Source organism: Meles meles, chromosome 13 (assembly GCF_922984935.1).
Source record: "Meles meles chromosome 13, mMelMel3.1 paternal haplotype, whole genome shotgun sequence".
NCBI classification, from domain to species: domain Eukaryota; kingdom Metazoa; phylum Chordata; class Mammalia; order Carnivora; family Mustelidae; genus Meles; species Meles meles.
In genome coordinates, this window is record NC_060078.1 from 47,329,693 (window position 1) to 47,350,288 (window position 20,596).

The following is a 20,596-nucleotide window of genomic DNA, read 5'->3' on the forward strand; positions in this document are numbered from 1 at the left end:
TCACCTCCGGAGCACGAAGTCTCCCTGCTCAGCCCAGCTGAGCCTCTTCCAGGAAGCCTTCCTGGACTCCCACAACCCTCTGAACTTACCTCCAACATAACTCTTTTACCCAGGCCCCAGCATCTAGCACAAAGTACTCAAAGAAGAGATAAATGAATAAATGCTTCGCAGAAAGCAAAACATCCTTCCTCTGCTGCACCTTCCCAGCATCTTTGTGGGGAAACAAAACCAACAAAAGGCTGAAGAGTGGACGTGCCAACAGATTGTTGGCAAACACTGCCTAGGGTGCAAAAGGAAATCTGTCCAGTGGAGGCAGATATTTTTACCCTCTACCTGTTCAGTCTTTTTTCTTCTTCCCCATTCCTTACCCTCTCTAAACCACACGCCTCTTCCCCAATTTTACAACATGAAATGAAAACAGAAGACCTCTCTTAAGCATTTTTTTATTTCTCTGTTATTTGGTTTCTACTTTGGTACACATGAGCTGCGGCTATATTTCACACAGAAGCTGACATATCTCATTACGACACGCCCCATAAAACAGAGCACATATAAATCACCTGGCATGGTTTTGCTTCACCTGGCTGTTATTGCTGAAATCTTTATTTCTAAGAGCACAAAAGGGAACATTCCTTGAATCTACAGATGAGTAGGACAGGGTAAGCAGCAACCAGATCTGCTGGGATGGGGGAAAGGGACCAAAGACACCGGCTCCCGCGTGGCCGTCTGCAGAGACATGATCAGCACAGACGGAGAAGCCAAACAAAAATTTCAGAAAGACCAGGGCCAGTGGGGAAACACCCGAATGACAGCTCATCTATCAGACCCCTCTGGCTTGCTCAGTCCTAATAGATTCTGACATAAACACGATAACCCAAGGTGGTGTAATACCGAAGCCGGCACTGTCTACTCTTTGGCCTAAATCACTTACGTGACTATTGTTTTATCCTGGAGTTCTAGATGGCCCCTCCCCTGGACAGGAGCACCATCCATCCCTCCCCATGCCAGCCCCCATGTCCCCAGCCAGTCCCACAGCAAGACCCAGCCGGGCCCTGCCGACTCTAAAACGTCTTGCCCTCAAAAGCCTGGAGATTAAAGGCGGTATCAAGAAACTTCTTCAGAGAAACCAGGTGAGTGTTCCTGTTTCCTGTGGCTGGTGCAGCCGCTGGGTCACGGCCAACGTACCTGGGGGAGAAGAGACAAGTTCAGCGGAGGTCTGGGCCCGGCCCAGCCACTACCCCAGGACTGCATCGGGTCTAATTCCGATCACCACCCTGCCGTAGAGACGAAGAGCCAGAGGCTCCAAGAGGCCAAGTGACTGGCCTAAGATCAAAGGAGGTTCTCCCATTCAGTCCTGGCTGCAGAACAGAAACAAAGGTTTACTCTCCATAAGGCAGAACTGACGGGGTCCCTGATCTGGCATCAACAATCACAGGGCCAGCAATGACTGTAGGACCCATCCCCTCAATTTCCAATGTGATCCAGAGAAGGGCAGTGGCCAACAGGGCAGGCAGAGCCAGGATGGGGCCTCATGCCCCCAGAGTCCCTTGGGCCCAGAGGAGGCAAGGAGCAGGTGGCAGGCGCCCCCACAGCCAGCCTCGTACCATATGGGGCGCGTGCGGCTCAGGATGGTCATGAAGCGCGGGTTGATGTAGTCATAGTAGCCCATGTTCTTATGCTCCTCCTGGCACCACACCAGCTCTGCGCCTGGGTACCTCTCTGCCTCTCGCTTGATCAAGTCGAAGGGGAACGGAGAGATCTAGGGCAGGCAGGGAGATAACAGAGTACGCCGGGGAGGGCAGCAGGCTCAGCACCCCTGGCGAGGCCGAGCCCTGCCCGTCACGGGCATGCCTCCCAAAGCTGGGGGCCGCTGATCTGACCCCATCCATTACCCTGACTGGGCGAGGGGTTAGGCTGCACCTGTTCCAGGCGGGTGATGGCCACTTGCTCCTCTAGACCCTGGCTGCTGCGCTCTTTCACCAGGTCATAGTACACCTTCCCAGTGCAGAAGATGAGCCGCCGAACCCGCTCCGGGGCCCGTGCTGCAGCCCCCTCCTCAGGAATCACCCGCAGGAAGCTGGTCCCTGGAGGTTCGACAGGGCACAGACAGCCTGAGAACCAGACCTCCATTCCTGCTGCCCCACAAAGCTCTCCCTGGTCCCTGAGACTAACCCCAGGCTTGGATCTGTGGCTGCCATGGGCACCTCTGAGCCAAACTATGGAGCAGGGGACTGATGACACCCTGAGAAAGGCTGGAGTCAAGGGCACAGCCCTGGGAACATGAACATGTAAGGTTGCAGGCTGGGGGTGGGCACGTACGCCGGGAAGAGCCCCTGGAGGGGACAGAGAAGGTGGCATCAAGTCCACATCTGATGGCATCGATGTCTGTCCCAAACCTGCTCCCCATCCAGTCACGCCTCCCTCCTGCATGCACTCCAGCCACTGCACCACCACCCTAGAAGGTGAGCAGCTGTCTGGGAGGCTGCTGCACATTTGTCCCTCCCTCCCTCAGCCCTGCAGCCAAGCCCCCACCACCCTGAACATTTTTCCTTCCTGCGCGCACACCACATGCCAGGCACCAAGCCAAGCGTGCGGCACAGAACTCTGAGTCAAGTCACTCTGGTGTTCCCCAATCTCAGGCGAGGACACTGAGGCACAGAGGGAAAGCAGCTGCCCGTCCCCAGCAGAGGAAAGTGAGCACCAGGTGCTCAGGTGGGATGGTCCGCAAAGCCAATGCCAGGGGTCTGAACTGCTGGCTCAGTCACCCGCCCACACCCGAGGGGATGCCCAAACATATATAGGTGAAAAACACCTGTCCACCATGCCAAGTCCCTTTCTGGCCAGCACCTGCCATCTCCTCCTACTACCTGGGGCTGTTTTCCAAGATGGCTCTGCTCTGGCGAGCCTCAGGGCCCCACCTCAGCTCCTCTGAGCCTCCCCTGCATCACATCTGAATTCTAACCCCTGGTCCTTCAGATACACTTTTTTTTTTTTTAAGATTTTATTTATTTATTTGACAGAGATCACAACCAGGCAGAGAGGGAGAGAGGAGGAAGCAGGCTCGCCGCTGAGCAGAGAGCCCGATGTGGGGCTCGATCCCACCGATCAGGCTCGATGACCCTGAGATCATGACCTGAGCTGAAGGCAGAGGCTTTAACCCACTGAGCCACCCAGGCACCCCTGGTCTTTCAGATGCTTTACCTGACCCTCAACTTCCAGGTACAGGGGTCTGAAAGCTCCTGGAGAGACACTGGGTCCCCAGGGCCCACAATGTCTATTTGGCTCAGGAGTGAAAAAAAAAAACAAAACTGACGCCATGAATGATAGGCAGTGCCCTGCCATCTTAGCTAGGCCCATACCAGGCATCCCTGCTCAGCTCCCCCAGCACAGCCAGGGGGCCCAGCTGCTTGACCCAGGTGAGCCTGCCCAGACCATGTCAGGTGGCTACCACACGAACCTCCCAACCTGACCACTGCTGGGGACTGAGCCAGGAGCCACTACAGAGGTACAAGCAGAGGCAAGGACGAGAGTCCCAGGAGCAGAGAACCATGGGCCACTAGGACCCCCCTTGGCCACCTCCCTGGTACACCTGGGCACTTACCAGATACCATTTGGTCAAAGCTGGACTTGGCCTCTGGGTGCCGCAGCAGAGATTTTGGTGTGAAGATGATCAGCTGGAAGGGAAACATGTGCCCAGCTGCCGGCGGCCCCACCTGGCCAGAGCTCCCGCCCCCGAGGCCCAGCACAATCATGGCCGTGAGCAAGGCGGGCAGCTCACCGGCTTACGGAAGGGCAGCAGGACCTGGCGGCGCAGCACGTGGAAGTAGTTGGCCGGCGTGGAGCAGTTGACCACAATCCAGTTGCAGTCATAGAGCTGGCTCACTTCGAAGTCCTCCGTGAACACCTGGGGGGCCAGGGTATGGCTGGGAGCTGGCCCACCTGCGACACCCGTGCCCTGGCCCAGGGAGGGAGCACAGCACTTACAGGGTAGGCATCGGAGTCATCATTGCTCATCTGCAGGAACCTCTCAGGCCTTGCTGAGGAGTGCTCTGGGCCCTGAAAGCAAGTGCCGATAGCATGGACTGGCCTAAGTGTGGGAACCCAGGGCACAGGGGAAAATCTGGGTGGCTTCCTAGAGGAGATGCCCTCTCTCTCTGGAGCCCAAACCACAGTAAAGAACCAGGAATGTGGGAAAAGAGTGGAGAGGACATCTTCAGAGGACGGTCTGGTTAGAGCCAGCACATGAGAACATGTGTGGGACAGGAAGAACAGGTAAAAAGGCCAAGGTGAGATGCTTCTTCCAGAATGTTCTAGAATGGGCAGTTGCCATTTAGTGAGTACCCGCTGTGTGTCAGGCACAGTTCTATGGGCTCCATACATGTTATTCACTAATTCTGAAAGTGGCCCCATGGTGTAGACATGTCTCCTCACTTTACAGATGAAGTGGAGTGGCAAAGAGATTAAGAACACCCCCCACCCCGTCACTCAGCCACAAGGGACAGATTCGAACCCATGACTGACTCCTACTCCTGCCTTCGCCCACGTGGGTGGCTCTGCTCCATGACAGCAGCAAGACAACACCACACTGACCTCCAGGGTGGCTCCCCGAGAGACCAGGGTGATCTGTCCCACAGCCCACAGACTCCAGTCAGGCTGTCCCAGCCTCCCCACCCAGCCTGGCTCCAGCTCCACCCTGGACCCTTCCAGCTACGTGCCCGGGGCAGGTCACTCCCCTTCTTTCCTCATGTGTGCAATGGAAACAGGACTGACTGCCCAGCCCAGGTGTGACCTCCACAGGATGACGCTGAGCGTGTAAGACGCTCGGCACCATGAATCCTGGCTGCGACAGTACCATCAGTCCCTGGATGGATGACCAGGCCATGCAGAACAGGCCCTCAGGGACACGCACAGCAGCCCAGCCATCCAGGGTGGCGAAGGCCTTGCCTCAGGTCACAGAGCCAGGTTACAGGCCGCACACACCCTGCTCCTTGCTGCCCTGCAGCCCGCACGGCCCCACACGGCCCCTACCTAGTTGGGCCGCACCCTGCCCCAAGTTGTCTGGAGGGCTCTGCTCTTGCCCTCCATCCCCCACCGGCGTGCACACCCTCCGTCTTCCCTCTGTGCCACCACTCAGGAGTAACCACCAGACGGCACTACTACACAGCATTACGTTCAAGTCCCAGCTTCTACTTCTCTGTCTCAGTTTCCTCACGTGGAAAGCGAGAACAAGAGCTACTGTATCTATGTCGAGACTAGAAGAGTTCGTACAAAGGGTGTGAAAGAGCACGTGGCCCAGAGCAAACCCTCAGACGTGTCGGCTAATGAGAGCAGCGGCGCAGACATGCGGGCCACCCTGGGCAAACCCGTGTGTTCTGGGGGCCTGGAGGGAAAACACCCCCTAAGCCTGCAAGCAGTCAAGGGCCCACCCACCCTCTCCCAGGCACGCCAGAGCCTTCTGGGCCCCCGGCCACCACGTGGCCCTCACCATGCCCTCCATGCCGTGGGGCAGCAGCAGCACGATGCCGTTGTGCCGCACCCACTTGGCCTGGCCGGTGCTGATGAACTGGTCGATGATGCACTGGGCTGTGTTGTGGAAGTCACCAAACTGGGCCTCCCAGAGGACCAGGGCATTGGGGCTGGCCATGGCATAGCCCAACTCAAAGCCTAAACAGAAGACACAGAGACAGAACCTGCCGCACACTGTCACCAAGTGGCAGTGACTCCAGTCAAAATCAGCACTTGCTCATCACTCTCCCTGCCCCCACCCATCCTTCCCAGCAGGCCACAAAGAGCCAGGGCACTCCTTGGGGCCCAAAGGCCAGAATCTCCCTTCCTGGCAGCTCATAATGTACCCAGACATGCCACCCTCAGCCCTGACCTTACATATGGCCAGCTTCAGCCTTATCTAGACCAGAAGCCAAGTCCAAAGATATCCTAGGGAAACAGCAGGACTCATCTGCCAAGAGGAACCCCCCCAAAATATGTGCAGTGCAGCAAAGGAGAAGGAACAGGATGGGGGCTGCCCTCTGCAGGGTTTCCTGCTTCTCAGAGGAGGCAGTAAAGGAGGAAGCAGGCTAGTTAAAGGTCAAGCCAGGGAGGAAAGAGTACAGGGGACACAGTCCTGGAAGCCCAGAGCCTCAGGAGGGGCTCATAAAATGGGGCAGCTGGGTGGTCAAGGTCAAAATAATAAAGACAGGACAGCCTGGGGTCCAAGACCCTCTCTGGTCCCCAGGTATCACAGGGCCCGCCTGACCTGCAGGCTGAGTTCTGACCCACCCAGGACTCCATATTCTGAGAGGGAGCTGTTGCACACAGTGTAGGGGGCCTGGTCAGGCCAAAGGTGGTTCATAGGGACACATGTCCTCCGGTCAACTTCCTGGTCATGCAGAACGTGGTGCCGGTGACTGGAGAGAGACAGATGGGGAAGGGATGGAGGGCAGGTAGATTACCACCTGTTCACACAGAGCAGGTGGGACAGGTAGCAGGAGGCAGGCAAGCCTCTGTCACTGTGCCAGGAAACCTGTCAGAATTCCAGAGGATGGCAACACCAAGAGCCCTGGGAAGCCAGAGCAATCTGGTCTCTCCTCCAGGTAGCTTCCCTTCCCAGTGGAAGGGGTCAGAGAGGCGGCCAAGCAGCCCTCTGATGGCTTGACCCAAGAGCGGAGCCTGGAGATGCTGATGGGTTACCTGTGACTACCCCAGCCAGATAAGGGCTCCCCAGACATGGTCCAGAAAAAGGAGGAAGAGCCAGCTCCGCTCCAGAGCTCTTGGGCTGATTCCAGGAGACCCCATGCCCAGAGAGCTCTCAGCAATCCCATGGGGTCAGTGAGGACAAGGCTAATGCCCGAGGGGCCCCAGGGCCCAGAGACCACTCTCCCACCCTCACCTGAACGTGCCCCGCTCCACGTCCTGCCCGCTAAGCCGCACGTGGATGCCCTCCTTGAGCAGGGACCCGAAGGCCATGTACTCCGCCAGCGCCCAGTCCACCGTCCGTGTCTTGGTCATGTCTGCACGGCCCCGGAGGATTCGAGAAAGGCCTGCAGGAATGAGCAGCCACCCTGAGGGATGCAGGGATTCAGCCACACCAGCTGGGACAGCCGTAGCACCAGGTCCCTAACCTGGTATGTATGTACTCAGTATACACCCCTCACACAGAGCAGGGCCCTGGGAGGCCACAGGAGACCCAGCGCCAGGCAGCCCTCCTCCAGCACCCCACTCCATGAGCAGGACTGAACTCACCACTCCCTGGCCACCAACCTCCCTCCCTTTGGGAAGAAAGAACAGGCATCACTAAGTGAGCATCTGCCACGTGCAGACACCAAGTGCATTGAGCCAAGAACATTCCTCACTGGCCACCTGCCACAGAGTGCTGCTGACTGTCCCCAGTCTCCAGATGAGGACACTGGGGCTCAGAAGAGGAAACTGATTTACACACAACCCCACCACTATAAAGGTGTCTGGCTTTGAGGCCAGGCACCAGCCCTAGAGGGGCTCTGGCTGGCCCTACACTTGTACCAGCTCGAGGTGACGCGCACACAAAGCGGGCACTCCAAGACACCCGGGCCACCATGCATGTTTTGCAGGAATCCCACAGGCTGGTCAGAGCATACACGGACATCCCACATCACCACAGGGGCCTCCAGGCCACCCAGCCAAGAGGCTGGGCCAGCAACCACCTGCTAGCCTAGGTTCACTCAGGAGCGGCAGGCTCGCCCTCTCCAGACCACCAGCAGGCCCAGCACTCCTGCCCCTTCCGAGCATTCCAGAACCAACCAGTCCCTCCACGGAAGCCCTTGCTTCCCTGCTCTCCTTCTGTCTGACCCATAAACCACCCCAGCAAAGGCACTGCGAAAATCCACGGGGCCTGACATGAGCCTCCAACACCAGCACCCAGCAGGGGGCATGGCTTCCACATCTGCCCGCCCTGACAGAACTACTCTCACGGGCACCTCACAAGAGTGCCAGAGGCTCCAAGAGCTCAGCTGACCAGCCAAGCACCAGGCGGGGATGCAAACCCAGTTCCCCTGACCCCTGACCACCAGCTCCTGCAGGGGCTGTGCCGGAGCCTGCCCGCAGCCTCACCAGTGTGGATCTTAAAGTCCTCCACGGGCACAGAGCTAGCCACCTCGCCGATGTGGGTGAGGACATCCTCGGGAATGCCTGTGGCTGGGCACGTCATGCTCTTGGGCTCCCCATCCACGTTGAAGAAGCCTGCGAGGGCAGAGACTCTGTGTGCTTTTGGGTGGCGGTCAGGCCTCTGATCCCCTGGTCAGCCCGCCTTCCCAGGACTCAGGGGCCCTCCTCTTCCTTAACCCCACCTGCACTCAAACCCTGACCCACCCTCAGGACCCGCGACAGCTGACAGCCGCAGCTCTGTCTCCAACACCTACCCAACAGCTTCTCCTGAGTCCCTGTGGGAGCTGCTCCCTGGGCCCAGGGTCACAGCCATCTAGCTCCAGCGCATGAAGGCCCTCTGAGCACCTCTTCCCCAGGCTCCCTCCACTTTGGTGTGTGCACCTGCCTTGGCTCAGCCCTCCCTTTCCAGAGGACAGCTGGTTGGATATGCTCCCAGGGCAAAGGCATCTCTCCTGTACCCTGCCCATCCCCACCTGCAGCAATCAGCCCCAACCCCTGGAAAGCCTCAGGAATCTCAGAGATGGAGCGCGCAGCCTCTGGGCTGGGCCCCGACTTCCCTCACCCAGGACCACTTCAGTCCTGGCCTCACGCCGAGGTGAGTCATTCTCAGCCACACACCACTCCCTCACCGGGCCAGGGGGAACTCACCGGGCCAGGGGGAGTCCAGCCAGTGCTTTATATGCAGGATCTTTTTATCCTTGGACCTGCCATATGCCTCTTCACAGATCCGGTCATATTTGGCGATTTCCTCCTGAAATCAGGGTGAGTGCTAGGATTGAGGCAGTGACGGCCAGAATAGCCAGAAGCTGGATCAACCTGGACTCATAAGCCCTGGTCCCCTTCGCTACATTCTAGAACTGTCTGTCTGCTGGCCTGAAGGGACCCTGTGGCTAGGGGCTAAAGTCTCAGAGTTAAGGGGGATCCCTCCTGCTCAGCAAGGAACTTGGAGGAAGCTCAGAAAAGACTCACAGCGCTTGCTCTCAGAGCTCCCTTAAAGCAGGAGGACCAATGCATCCATAGATAACTGTGGGGACAAACCCAGCTCAGGGCTGCCTCCTGCAGGAAGCCTTTCTGGACTCCTGCCTGAAGCAGAGCTTCCCTCACATGGCAAGCATTCACTGGCCCACCAGGCTGTAAATGTCTTTGGCTCTCTGTCCCCCTTGACAACAACAAGCTGCAAGAACAAAGACTATATTAGCTACTTCTTGAAATCACTGCCAATGTCAGCAACTACTCCAGGATTCCAGCTCTGCCAGAGGCTTATCTCAGGCGTCCATGCAGCCTGCCTGCCCACCTCGAACTCCTGCAGGGTGACTGTGCCCTCAGCAATGAGCTTGTCTGCATACTTCTTCAGCACAGGCACCTGTCTGTGGATCTGCTTGTACATGAGCGGCTGTGTGAACATGGGCTCGTCCATCTCATTGTGGCCACGCCGACGGTAACAGACCTGCAAGGACAGCGTGAGGAGGGGCTCGGGTCAGGCAGGCCTAGTCACTGCACAAGGGGCGCAGTTGGGGGCAGCTGGCAGGACACCCCCCTTCCAGGCCCTTAAAAGCCCCCAACTACCATGTACCACTGAAAGCCCCACCTCCAATTCAAGCCTTTGCACAGACTCTCTCATGGCAGTAAACCTTCCAGCCAGGAAGCACTTCCAGCCCTCAGTGCCCACAACACCGCAGATGCAGCCCAGTCAGTCATGCACACCCCCACCTTGGCCCAGCCCCAAACCCACCAAGTCCACCACAACGTCTTTGTTGAACGTGTTCCTCCACTCGGCTGCCACACTGCAGACGTATATCACGGCCTCTGGGTCATCGGCGTTCACGTGGAAGATAGGTGCGTTGACCACACGGGCCACGTCGGTGGGGTACGGTGAAGAGCGGGCCATGCGGGGGTCTGTGGTGAAGCCGATCTGCAGCAGTGGACAGCGCCTCTGCAGAGCTACACAGGCACCGCCCGCCTGGGAGACCAGTGGGTCCAGGAATTCGGGGGGATCTTTGCCTTGAGGCTTGTTAGGTGTGACCAGGAGGGACATGGCCCAGGAAGGGTAAGAGTAAAGGGCCCCTCTATCGGGCACAGCAGCAGATCCTATAGCGATGGCAGCAACACCAAGGAAACCCTGCCCGTACTTTTGTCCTACATTTCATACAGTGGAAGAGCGCAGGCCTGGCTCGCTGCCAGTCCCTTCAGCGGCTATGCGTGCAGTGCTAAGCCGGGCGCTCAATTCCCTAAAGCCTCAGTTTCCTTGTCTGGGAAAAGGGCTCATTAAATATCACTTCACAGGGTTATTCTGTGATAAGTATGTGACTTAATGCAAATAAGACTATTAACTTTACAGGCTCAGAAGAGCTATTAGTGAGCACAGCAGCCAGAAGAGCAAAGGCCTGTGACAGCTGTGCTCTCAGACTCACTGGTTCCTAGAGAGTTAAAAGGAGCATCTAGTTTCATGTCCTGCCTCTCTGCTAGTTACACCTATATGCCTTTGTCCTTGTAACGCCTCCATGATGTGTGCGTGTGTGTGTCTGCATTTATATGTACTGTATACATACAGACACACACCAATTTCACAGACCAGGCTGGGGAGAGCAGCGATCCTGCCTGAAGTCATGCACTAAGGAGTGGCAGAGTGGTGGGATTAAAGCCAGGATCATCTTGGGGCACCCGGGTGGCTCAGCCGGTTAAGTGTCCAACTCTTGGTCTTGGCTCAGGTCATGATCTCAGGGATCTAAGATCAAGCCCCACCTCAGGCTCCATGCTCAGCACAGTGTCTGCTTGTCCCTCTCCCTCTGCTCTGCACCCCCACCTACTCTCATGCACTCTCTTGAATAAATAAACTCTTAAAAAAAAAAAAAAAAAAAAACCTAGGATCATCTCATACTTCCTGCAAAAGTGCTACCTGGAATTCAGGAAAGGGGGACACTGAAGAGGACCGCCAGGCAGCCCGGGTCCTCACCTGGTTGTTGACAACCACATGCACAGTACCATTGGTGGTGTAAGAGGGCAGGTCACTCAGGTGGAAGGTCTCGTACACCACACCTTGGCCAGCGAAGGCAGCATCCCCATGAACCAGGATGGACATGACCTGCAGGGCAGGATGTGAGACAGGAGGAGTCTGAGCCTGGGCAGCCCCGCTCTGTGTCCTACAGTGCAAAGATCCAAGCCCTATTCCTCAGAAGCCAGTACTCAGAGCCTAGTCCTCTCAGCCCACCACTCATAGCCCAGTCCTCGTAGCCCACCCAGTTCAGTTCCTCAGGGACCAGCCCTCAGAGACCATTACTCTCTCAGAGTTCAGCCCTCAAAGCCCATTCCTCAGAGCCCAGGCCTCAGATCCAGCCCCTCAGGGCACACCCCTTAGGAACCAGGTGGGGTCACCTTCTTGCCCTGGGCATCCCCTCGGTAGAACTGTTCTGCCTTCGTCTTTCCCTGCACCACAGGGTCCACGGCTTCCAGGTGGGAGGGGTTGGCCACGAGGGACAAAGTGATATTCCTGTTGGTGACCCGGTTGATCCTCTCATGGTACATGCCGAGGTGGTATTTGACGTCTCCAGAGCCCTGAAGGTGGAGGTAGGCGCCGATGACCCAGCCCTCTCACCGCAGACAGGCAGACAAGTAGACGTGCAAGCCCACCGCGGGGCTGGGACATTCCCTGGATTCTGCTCCCTGGGAAGGCTGTGCTATTCCTGACCCACACCCTCTTCCTGCCCTCACACTCCCACACACTACCCCTCCCTGAGAAAGGCAGGCAGGTTCCCCTGGGCCTTGGCTCAGAGGCCAGACAAGCTCCCTCATCAGAGCCCCTCCGCATTATCAACTACCATCCCAGAGTTAACGACAGGGCAAGCAGAGAAATGAAGGTGCTGTTAAGAACAGAGGCGTGGCCTCTGGGCAAATATTGGAGCTGCACCTTACCTGATTCCTTACACCAAATAACAAATACTGTATACACCACAGGTGAACCCACAGTATAGCAGAGAAAACACCATATATCTTGTGATCTTGGAGTAAGGGAGGCCCTTCCAAACAACATACAGAGAGCTCAGAAGGCAAAAAAGATAAGGCAGCTAAAATTTAATAAACCTGCCGGGGGGAAGCAAATTCATGCACAGTGTTAGAGGGGAAAGAATCAAGCTGAGAAAAATATTTATAAGACAACTGTAGGCAAAGAGCTAACACCCTCAATATACAACATACTGTTACAAATCAGTAAGACAAAGCCCCAAATCCCATAGAAAAATGAGCAAAAGCCAGGAAGAGGAATTTACAGAAAAAGAAATATACGTGGCTTAAAAACATGTGAAAAGATACACATAACTTCGTAACAAAGAAATACGTTAAAATACAAGCATTTTTGCACCTATCATATTGACAAAGCCAGAAAGATCCAACAGAGTAAGTGACGACAAGGGCCCGGGACCCTCACGCACGCTGGGGGTGGGCTCACTGGTGTCGTGAAGCTCTCTGGGGGGAAGTCACTCTGGCTACTGCCCTCTCAGACCACCCAACAATGTACTCACACACGTGCGCAAAGAAACTCATTCAGCAGCCTAACCGCCATCAAGTGGCGAGGCGAACCCCCGCTGCATGCTCACAGCTCGGGGGTCCCCCGTGCGCTGCACGAGGCAGCGACAGGTCATTAAGGGAAAACAGCAAGGTGCCCAGTGCTGTCACAGGCTGCTCCCCCCGGCCTTTTGCAAACAGGACTGCACCGGACAGCTGTGTGTGTGTGTGTGTGTGTGTGTGTACCTGTGTTGAACACTGGTGGAAGTACACCATAACACAAACTTAACACAAACACACACTGGCCACAGAGGAGCCTCCAAAGAGCAGGAGAGGGGCGGCGTCTCACAAGGGAAACACTCTCATCGAGTATACTTTTTTAAAAATAGTGCTCATATTTCTTTTCTAATTTAAAAAAATACTAAATACTTCTGTAAAAAATATCCTTTGACCAGACTTTTCAGTTTGCACACATCACCTCTGTGATTCCTCACCACCATCCTGGGGGGCAGGGGTTTTCATCCCCATTTTACAGAAGAACAAACCAAGTCCGGGGGAGATGAAGGCGACTTCACAGTGAGTGCGCTGATCTCTGAGAAGCCAAATGAACGGCATCTTGGGGAGATTCTGGGTTGGAAGCCAGCAGATGCGGATTTAGTCCCTGCTCTGCCTAATGTATGGGATGACCTTGGAGCGGCCAGTTGATGTGGCTCATTTTAACAAACCAAGCCCCTGTACTGGGTGCTGGAGATTCAGGGACAAGGTCCCTGCCTCATCCTGTCACCAGCCTGAGAGGAAAACAGATACACACACACGTGCACAGGCTGGAGAACGCCAGAAGAGAGACAGTACAGAGGGGGAAGGGGGTACAAAAGATGGTACAGAGGAAGGAGAGATAGGCTTGCTGCCTTGAGGACCAGGAGAGCCACCCAAAGGGAAGCCAGGCAGGGCTGTGAAAGAGGAAGAGAACAGAGCAGAGAGGAAGGCCGTTTGCATTCAGGCCTAGCCTGAGTGATCGCCTCAGGGTGGGAGGTGTGCTTAATGTATGTGCAGACCAGGAACGGAGGTATGAGCAGAGAAATGTTCCCTCTGCTCCTCAGCGGGCACAGGAAGCTGTCCTGGGCAAATATATGAGTGAAGAGACCTTTCTAGGCTAGTAGACAGGACCTTTCGAACAGAGTCAGACAACACAGTCAAAGTAAATGCCTTTAGGCCCTCCCCAGCACCTCCCCGGGCCTCAGCTTCCCTAGCTGAAAATAGTCGCTGGTCTGGACTACCTGAGGGCTCTCCCAGCTGTCAGAGATCACAGCACTCACTCTAAAACATCTTAGTGACCTCACAGAAACACACCCATTTTCTCCCCACTTTTCTACATATCCATCCACCTCCAGGTCTGTTTGAGCCTAGATGCTGCTGGTCCAGCCCCTTCCTAGTCCACCTCCCACATAACTGGGACCAGGGCACGGCACCTACCTCGTCTGCCGCCTCCAGCTTGGGGTCAAACTGGCAGAAGATCTGCTCCAGGTCCTTGCGAATCACGTTGGCCAGCACATTCAGTCTGCCCCTGGAGCCACAGGTGGAAGGACTCTCATCTGGCACAGAGGCCACCTCCCCCAGTAGGCCCTAGCATTCCCCACATGCCTGCTCACCTGGACTATCAGAATTAGCATGGGGGGCAGGGGAACCCTCCGCGTACAGCCCAAAGGAGGCCCAGCCTCTCACCCATCTCAATCTACAAGGCCCATGAGTGATTCTAGCCGGCCAGCTCCCCCAGAAACCCCTGTACCTCTCACTCCAACTGTGGAGGCCCTCATAAGCAGAAGCCACCCAGCCTCACGGCCACTCAGCCTCATGGCAGGATGTACACGCCTCCACTCCTGCCACTCACCCCTACCTCCCTGCTGCACCCCATCTCCCTCCCCCACCACCCACTCCCATCACCCAGAAATGGAGCCTAACCCAGTACCTCAACCCCAACCTGCTAACGCATCACAGCTGCTCATACATGACTCCCAGCTCAGCCAGCAGTGTGTTGCCACAGGACAGGAACAGGGGATTTGACTGATCCTAAGGTCAGAAGTTACCAGGGAACCTGTCCAGGGGAGCTGAAGTCTAAGGGTAGGGGCAGGAAAGGAGCCAGAGACTCTCTAGTCCTGCCTGGACTTCCCATCAGGATACAGTTCATTCAGGGATGGGCACCAGGCTGATCAGAGCACAGGGGAGGACTCAGAACTCATCCCCGTACCCCACCAGCAGACACCAGCCCCAGGCCCACACACACCCTGGCCCAGCCTCCAGCTCCACACGGCCCTGTGACAGAAGGGCAGCCCTCTTCCAGGCGAGCCTCTCCTATGTTCTGAGGGGGCAGAGCTAAGAGGCCAAAGGAACTAAATGAACAACCTTCAGCTCCTCTGAGCAAAGTCCTCCAGCCTTAAACCCTCCCCCCACCAACTATGGAGGCCTGGCCTGGAACAGCCCCTCGGCTCCCAGAGCCCTCCCCAGGCTGGGAGCCTGCCCAGCACCACCACACAGTCCCAGAGCTGCCTCTGACTGCCCAGTTCCATCCTCCCCGAGAGAGCCACAGGAGCCATGTGTGTGGGATCTCAGACTACTGGGCCAGCTCTGCCTGACCCTCTGACAAGACAGCATCCTCAGAGCAAGGGCTGTGACAGACAAACCCCAGGCTCCTGGCAAGCCAGCCCACAGGTTGGGGACCCTCTCACATTGCACCTGGATGCCTAGACACCCCTCATGTTAGTGCAGTCCGGGACTGGCCCACCCATGAGCAGATGGAAATGCTGGGGCTCCACTTCAGGGACTGCTCAGCATGTCCTCTTTCACCCCATTCCCCAGGACCCCTGGCCACCCTGACTCGGTCCCCAGGCTCCAGCTCAGAGGCTAATGCCCAGCTGCCGGGCCAGCCTTCCAAATCGATGTGCAGTCAGCTTGTAGCTGGGGGAAAAACCCTCAGCTCACCTCCACAGACCCCTTGTCCAGGGGATGCCAACCCAAGGCCACCTGCCCAGACCCGGCCCTCACTTTCCTGTGACACACCCCTCCACAGGAACCTCAAAAGGCATGATATACCACTTTTCTGAAATTTTGACCCTCCTGAGCACAGTGGCAACATGGGGAGAGAGAAACTGAGTCTGAGCAAACATGGTGAGTCCCTGCCTCCATATGCCCTTGGCCAAGTGCCTAACTCTTTGTGATGAGCAGGTTCTAGGGCCCAAGGACTGAGAACTTTTTAGGCCATCCCACCTCTCCCCGCCAGGTTCCACCAAAACTCCCGCTCTGATTTTCATCCCCTCCCTTTCACCTCGTTCTGCTGGACCTGGAGAACAGACAGGCTATGGAGGAGCAGAAAGGGGGCCCACCTGTGTGGCATCCCCAGGATGACATTCTCGATCCCCATCTCACTGGATTTGTCAATGATGGTCTTGAGGGCAGGGATCATGACCTCACAACCCTCTAGGCCAAATCGCTTCTCGGAGGACCACTTCCGGGCCAGGAAGTCTTCAAACCTGTTTGGGGAGAGAAGGGAAAGGATGGAGAGGATGGGGCTCACAGGTCCTATTCGTGAGGGCCTGAGCTGGGTGCCTAGGACAGAGGAAGTGGCAAAGTCACCTCCTTCTGCATCATCAGGACCTGCCACCAACATCCGCCAATAAGAAGCATAGGTCAGAGGGACGCTGGGCATCCTCCCAGCCTAAGCAAAGACTTCTGCCTGCACCCAAATCCATCTCTCAACTTCTCTCCCCCACTCCCTGCTCCCAGACCATCATCCTGCACACACACACTACACAGGGCTCCCTCTCCATGCCCCAAAGACCCCTGCACCACTCAACTCCTATTCCAGCCTGCACTTCCGCCAGGGATCCATTCTGCACCCGGCAGCTGAGCCCATGCTCTTCGGGGCCCTGCAGCCGGGTCTACCCAGCTTCGGATGGCCAGCAGGCAGAGCCAGGGGGCGCCCCACCTACAGGGAGGTGCTGTGACGCTCGCTCCATGGAGGGAAAGCTTCTTGTCCAAAAATTCCCACAGCCACTCTCTGCCCCTCTGCCCCTGCTTTCATATGCTCCTGGAGCCCATCCCTGCCCACCAACCCCCGTGCTGCTCTTATGGGCTTCCCTGAGGCCAGGGGACAAGGCCCACCCAGTCCTGACTTCCCCTTCCAGTGATCCAGTTTCTTAGCCAGGGCCTGGGACTTCTCGAAGAGCCTGGAGCAGCCCCTCCAAACACCACAGCCACCCAGGGTTGGGCTGTGGGTCTGACCTCATGGAGCGCACCAGCCGGGCCAGCAGGGTCCGCTTCTCCTCACTGGAGAACTGCATCACGCCAGGCGTCTCGAACTTCTGCCGGATCCACTGGCACTGCTCCACGTCATTGATGAACATGAACTCCAGGCCGATGTGCTGGCAGTAGGTGCTCTGAGGGAACAGGCAGGGACTCCACAAGGAGCCAGCAAGAGGGGCAACTGTTCTGAAAAGGCAGCACCCGCCCTCCCTCTAGTAGGCTCCAGAAAGAGCTCACCTCCAGGCGCCGGATGATCTCCCGCAGAGAAAGGGTATGTTCAGACCCCCCGATGAAGGTGGTCGTGGGCAGCTGGAACTCCTTATCTAGGTCAGCTTCCCGCAGGTCATAGAAGGCTGATGAGGCACACACACAGCCCAGGCAACGGGGGGGGGGGGGGTCAGGCTGAGTGGGGCCTAGCAGGACCCCCGAAACTTCCAACGTGTCCCTGGTGCTCTCCCACCAGTTCGGGGCTTAAAGCTCAAGGACCCTATTCACAGGGACCAGGGAGGGTGAAAGTCAGAGGCCAGCCTCTACCACGAGGGGGGTCTGGGATGAGTCTCTGAGGTTGCTGAACATGGTGTACCAGCTAGGGATGATGGGGAGACAGTACAGGGAGGCAGATGGGCAAAGGGCAGAAGAAAGCCTCTAGGGCTGACTGCTGAGCCCCAAGCTCCAGAGACAAGTCAGTTCCAGAGCCCCTTACTGGGCCACAGGTACCAGCTGGCTCTGGAGCTGCCAGAGTGACAGGAACTCTCACCCAATTTATCGATGGTTGTGATTAAATCTGAGGGCACAAAGGAGTCCAGATCTGCATCCAGAATGCCCAGTGGGTCCAGCTGGGCCACATGGTGCCCCCGGATCTGGGAGAAAGGGAAAAAGGTTGGGGCCAGGCTGGGACACAGATGGACAGACCCTCACCAAAAGCCACATTCTGGGCCCTGGCCCCTCATCTCCCACTTTAGAATCTCAACCTTCTACCGTCTCCAGCACCCCGCCACTGCACAATTGCCCAGGCCCCAGACACTAAGGCGGCAGGAGCTCAACCTGCACAGATTTCGAAAATGAGGATGCATATGCAAAAGGATTAACCATGGTAGTACTGACAGTCACAAAGTTCTAGAAATTTCCCAAATGTCCATCAGTAGAAGACTGGCATATGAATATGGGAAACCCAGACAAGGAAGTACGATAGAGCTGTTAGGAGTAGTAAAAAAGGTCCCTTTCGGCTGCAATGAGGTCGTCTCCACACAATACCGTTAAGCAAAAAAGCAAACTGCAGAAAAGGATGTGTGGCAAACTCGCCATTATCTAAGAAAGAGGAGATTCGAGAAAATATATGCATTTGCACATATCTGTATATATGCAATAAATATATGCATTAGACAAATACATCACAAAACAAGAAAAACTATTACTTGTGGAAAAAGGACAAAATAGGGTAGAATGCCAGGGCTAGAAGCTAGACTTTTAAGAATATATTTTGCTTCAAAGATTTGATTTGGGAATCTTGTGAATATTTTATACCACTATAATATAAAACAAAATTAAGTTTTAAAAATTAAAACAAAAACAAGTGAATTCACACATCCATTTGGTCACATAACTACACAATCGACTACAGAATACCCCCAAAAGGCAAACAGAACTCCAGGAAAAGAATATTACAAATTCATTTCAATTACCAATGAGTAGTGGTTGTATTTTTTTTTTAAGACTTTATTTATTTATTTGACAGAGAGAGATCACAAGTAGACAGAGAGACAGGCAGAGAGAGAGAGAGAGGGAAGCAGGCTCCCCGCTGAGCAGAGAGCCCCATGCGGGGCTCGATCCCAGGACCCTGAGATCATGACCTGAGCCGAAGGCAGCGGCTTAACCCACTGAGCCACCCAGGCGCCCCGAGTAGTGGTTGTATTAAGAGTTATATCATAAAACTGTAGTGTACAGACTGTGGGAAAATCAAGTGAGTCATGGTATTAATGTCTTTGGGAACCTCTACTTTTGGCATCTTTAGAAGACAGTGACGTAAGATTAATGAGAAGAAGAAAAAACCCCAAGTCCTGCATCTGAAATACATGGAGGCATCAGTATAAACCCATAAACGTGTTATCTTTAAAAAAAAAAAGTACATAGTTCCTGGCTCTAACCACTAAAAGGGCCCAGAAGTCACGACCAGACCACAGCAGGGACACTCCCAGCATTCCCTGAAGAACTGGCTCGTCCAAGATGGGGCAGAAATGCACAAGACAAGCTCAGAGCATCCTGTCACACCAGACACCAAAGGGGTACTCCAACTACTGGGGAAGGGAATTAAGGACACAACTGGATGACGGAAAAGATGGTGTCTGTAACAGATTAAACTTACCATATAGTTTTAAATTCATACGTTCATATCATATTAAAAGGAGAGAAACCTTCCTGGACCATCTTTGGAGGACACCTAACACTTTCGAAAATCAGCCAGTAAAAAGAAAAATCAAGCACTGATCTTGCCTTTCTTGTACCCTCTGCAGCTCAGGATACATGGGGTTAATAACGGAAGTTTCTCCTAATGGAAGCATTTCAGGTAATAAACAGAGAAAGGTAGAAACGGAGTATGATCACCCTTTTTACCACTCCTAATGAATTAATGTGTCCAGGAAATAATTATCCAGAGCTGCCAACTGATGAAGTACCCATCACCACCAGGAAGCTGATTTTGAAACAAAAAAATCAAATCTACGTTGGATAAAGCTTCTAGATGTAATTACCAATTTACAGAAATTACACGGGACAAAGGGACAGATGAAGTGACACCATGGGGATGCAATCAGCAAAATCCAGACTCAGAAAAACTCTACAGCACAAACAACCTGGTTTCTTACACACACACACACACACACACACACACACACACACACACACACTAAATAAATAAGTGAATGAATGAATGACAAGAAAAACATGCACCCATACACACACAGAGGAAAACCAGAGAGGTATCTGAAGAGCACGAGAGCCTTAAGAACTGCATCAGCTTGTCACAACCTATGGCTTTATTTGGATCCTGATTCATTCAAGCAGTAAAATCGAAAGACAAACAACGTAAATACCAACCAGGTATCTGATGCCCTTAGGATTATTGTTAACATTGTTAGGGGTGATGGCGCTATCACGCACATTTTGAAAGAGCCTTTACCTACAGAAATACATGCTGAAACGTTCGGTGAATGAAATGGTATGTCTGGGATAGGCTTCAACATAATCAGCGGCCAACAGGTGAGGGCAAGAGATGGTAACAGATGATTAGAGACGGACCCTGTAATGGGGGTGGGATTTGCTACACAATTCTTCTACCTCTTCTACGTCTGAAAACATGCACAATAATGAGCGTTAGGATTTTGCAGCACCGTCTGTCCACAGGTCAAACAAGAGCGAGGAGCTGCAGCCACCCTGGTAGGAACTCCCTCAAGTCAGGCACAGCCTTTGGCAGACTTCTACCCAATAAAAACACAGTAACAGGCCAGAATTCAGACATTGCCCCTCTAGAAGGACTCTCCCCAGGCACTGTCTTGGCTAAAGAACAAAGAGCAGCTGAAGAGCTGGGAACTGTGCTGAGAGGACAAGGCCCTGAGGCAGCAGGAAGAATGTTACCTTATATTTAACATGGAGTTTTCTGTTCTTTGTTCTT

General features: G+C 54.9%; 1 protein-coding gene across 5 annotated transcripts in view; it reads right to left on the reverse strand.

Moving 5' to 3' along the window:
* Positions 1 to 427: 427 nt before the first annotated feature.
* The window catches only part of OGDHL (oxoglutarate dehydrogenase L), a 29,617-nt gene continuing 9,448 nt past the window's right edge, over positions 428 to 20,596 (reverse strand). For all 5 annotated transcript variants that reach the window (XM_046027980.1, XM_046027976.1, XM_046027977.1 and 2 more), the window contains 20 exons: positions 17,687 to 17,789; positions 17,167 to 17,282; positions 16,909 to 17,063; positions 16,011 to 16,157; positions 14,107 to 14,197; positions 11,509 to 11,688; positions 11,090 to 11,218; positions 9,869 to 10,048; positions 9,431 to 9,583; positions 8,785 to 8,887; positions 8,083 to 8,211; positions 6,887 to 7,037; positions 6,277 to 6,404; positions 5,486 to 5,664; positions 3,985 to 4,056; positions 3,779 to 3,904; positions 3,602 to 3,674; positions 1,921 to 2,084; positions 1,605 to 1,759; positions 428 to 1,185 (listed from right to left, as the gene is read on the reverse strand). In XM_046027980.1, the coding sequence (XP_045883936.1) occupies positions 1,062 to 1,185; positions 1,605 to 1,759; positions 1,921 to 2,084; positions 3,602 to 3,674; positions 3,779 to 3,904; positions 3,985 to 4,056; positions 5,486 to 5,664; positions 6,277 to 6,404; positions 6,887 to 7,037; positions 8,083 to 8,211; positions 8,785 to 8,887; positions 9,431 to 9,583; positions 9,869 to 10,048; positions 11,090 to 11,218; positions 11,509 to 11,688; positions 14,107 to 14,197; positions 16,011 to 16,157; positions 16,909 to 17,063; positions 17,167 to 17,282; positions 17,687 to 17,789 (2,658 nt within the window). In that variant the 3' untranslated portion in view covers positions 428 to 1,061. The remainder of the gene's footprint in view (positions 1,186 to 1,604; positions 1,760 to 1,920; positions 2,085 to 3,601; positions 3,675 to 3,778; positions 3,905 to 3,984; positions 4,057 to 5,485; positions 5,665 to 6,276; positions 6,405 to 6,886; positions 7,038 to 8,082; positions 8,212 to 8,784; positions 8,888 to 9,430; positions 9,584 to 9,868; positions 10,049 to 11,089; positions 11,219 to 11,508; positions 11,689 to 14,106; positions 14,198 to 16,010; positions 16,158 to 16,908; positions 17,064 to 17,166; positions 17,283 to 17,686; positions 17,790 to 20,596) is intronic.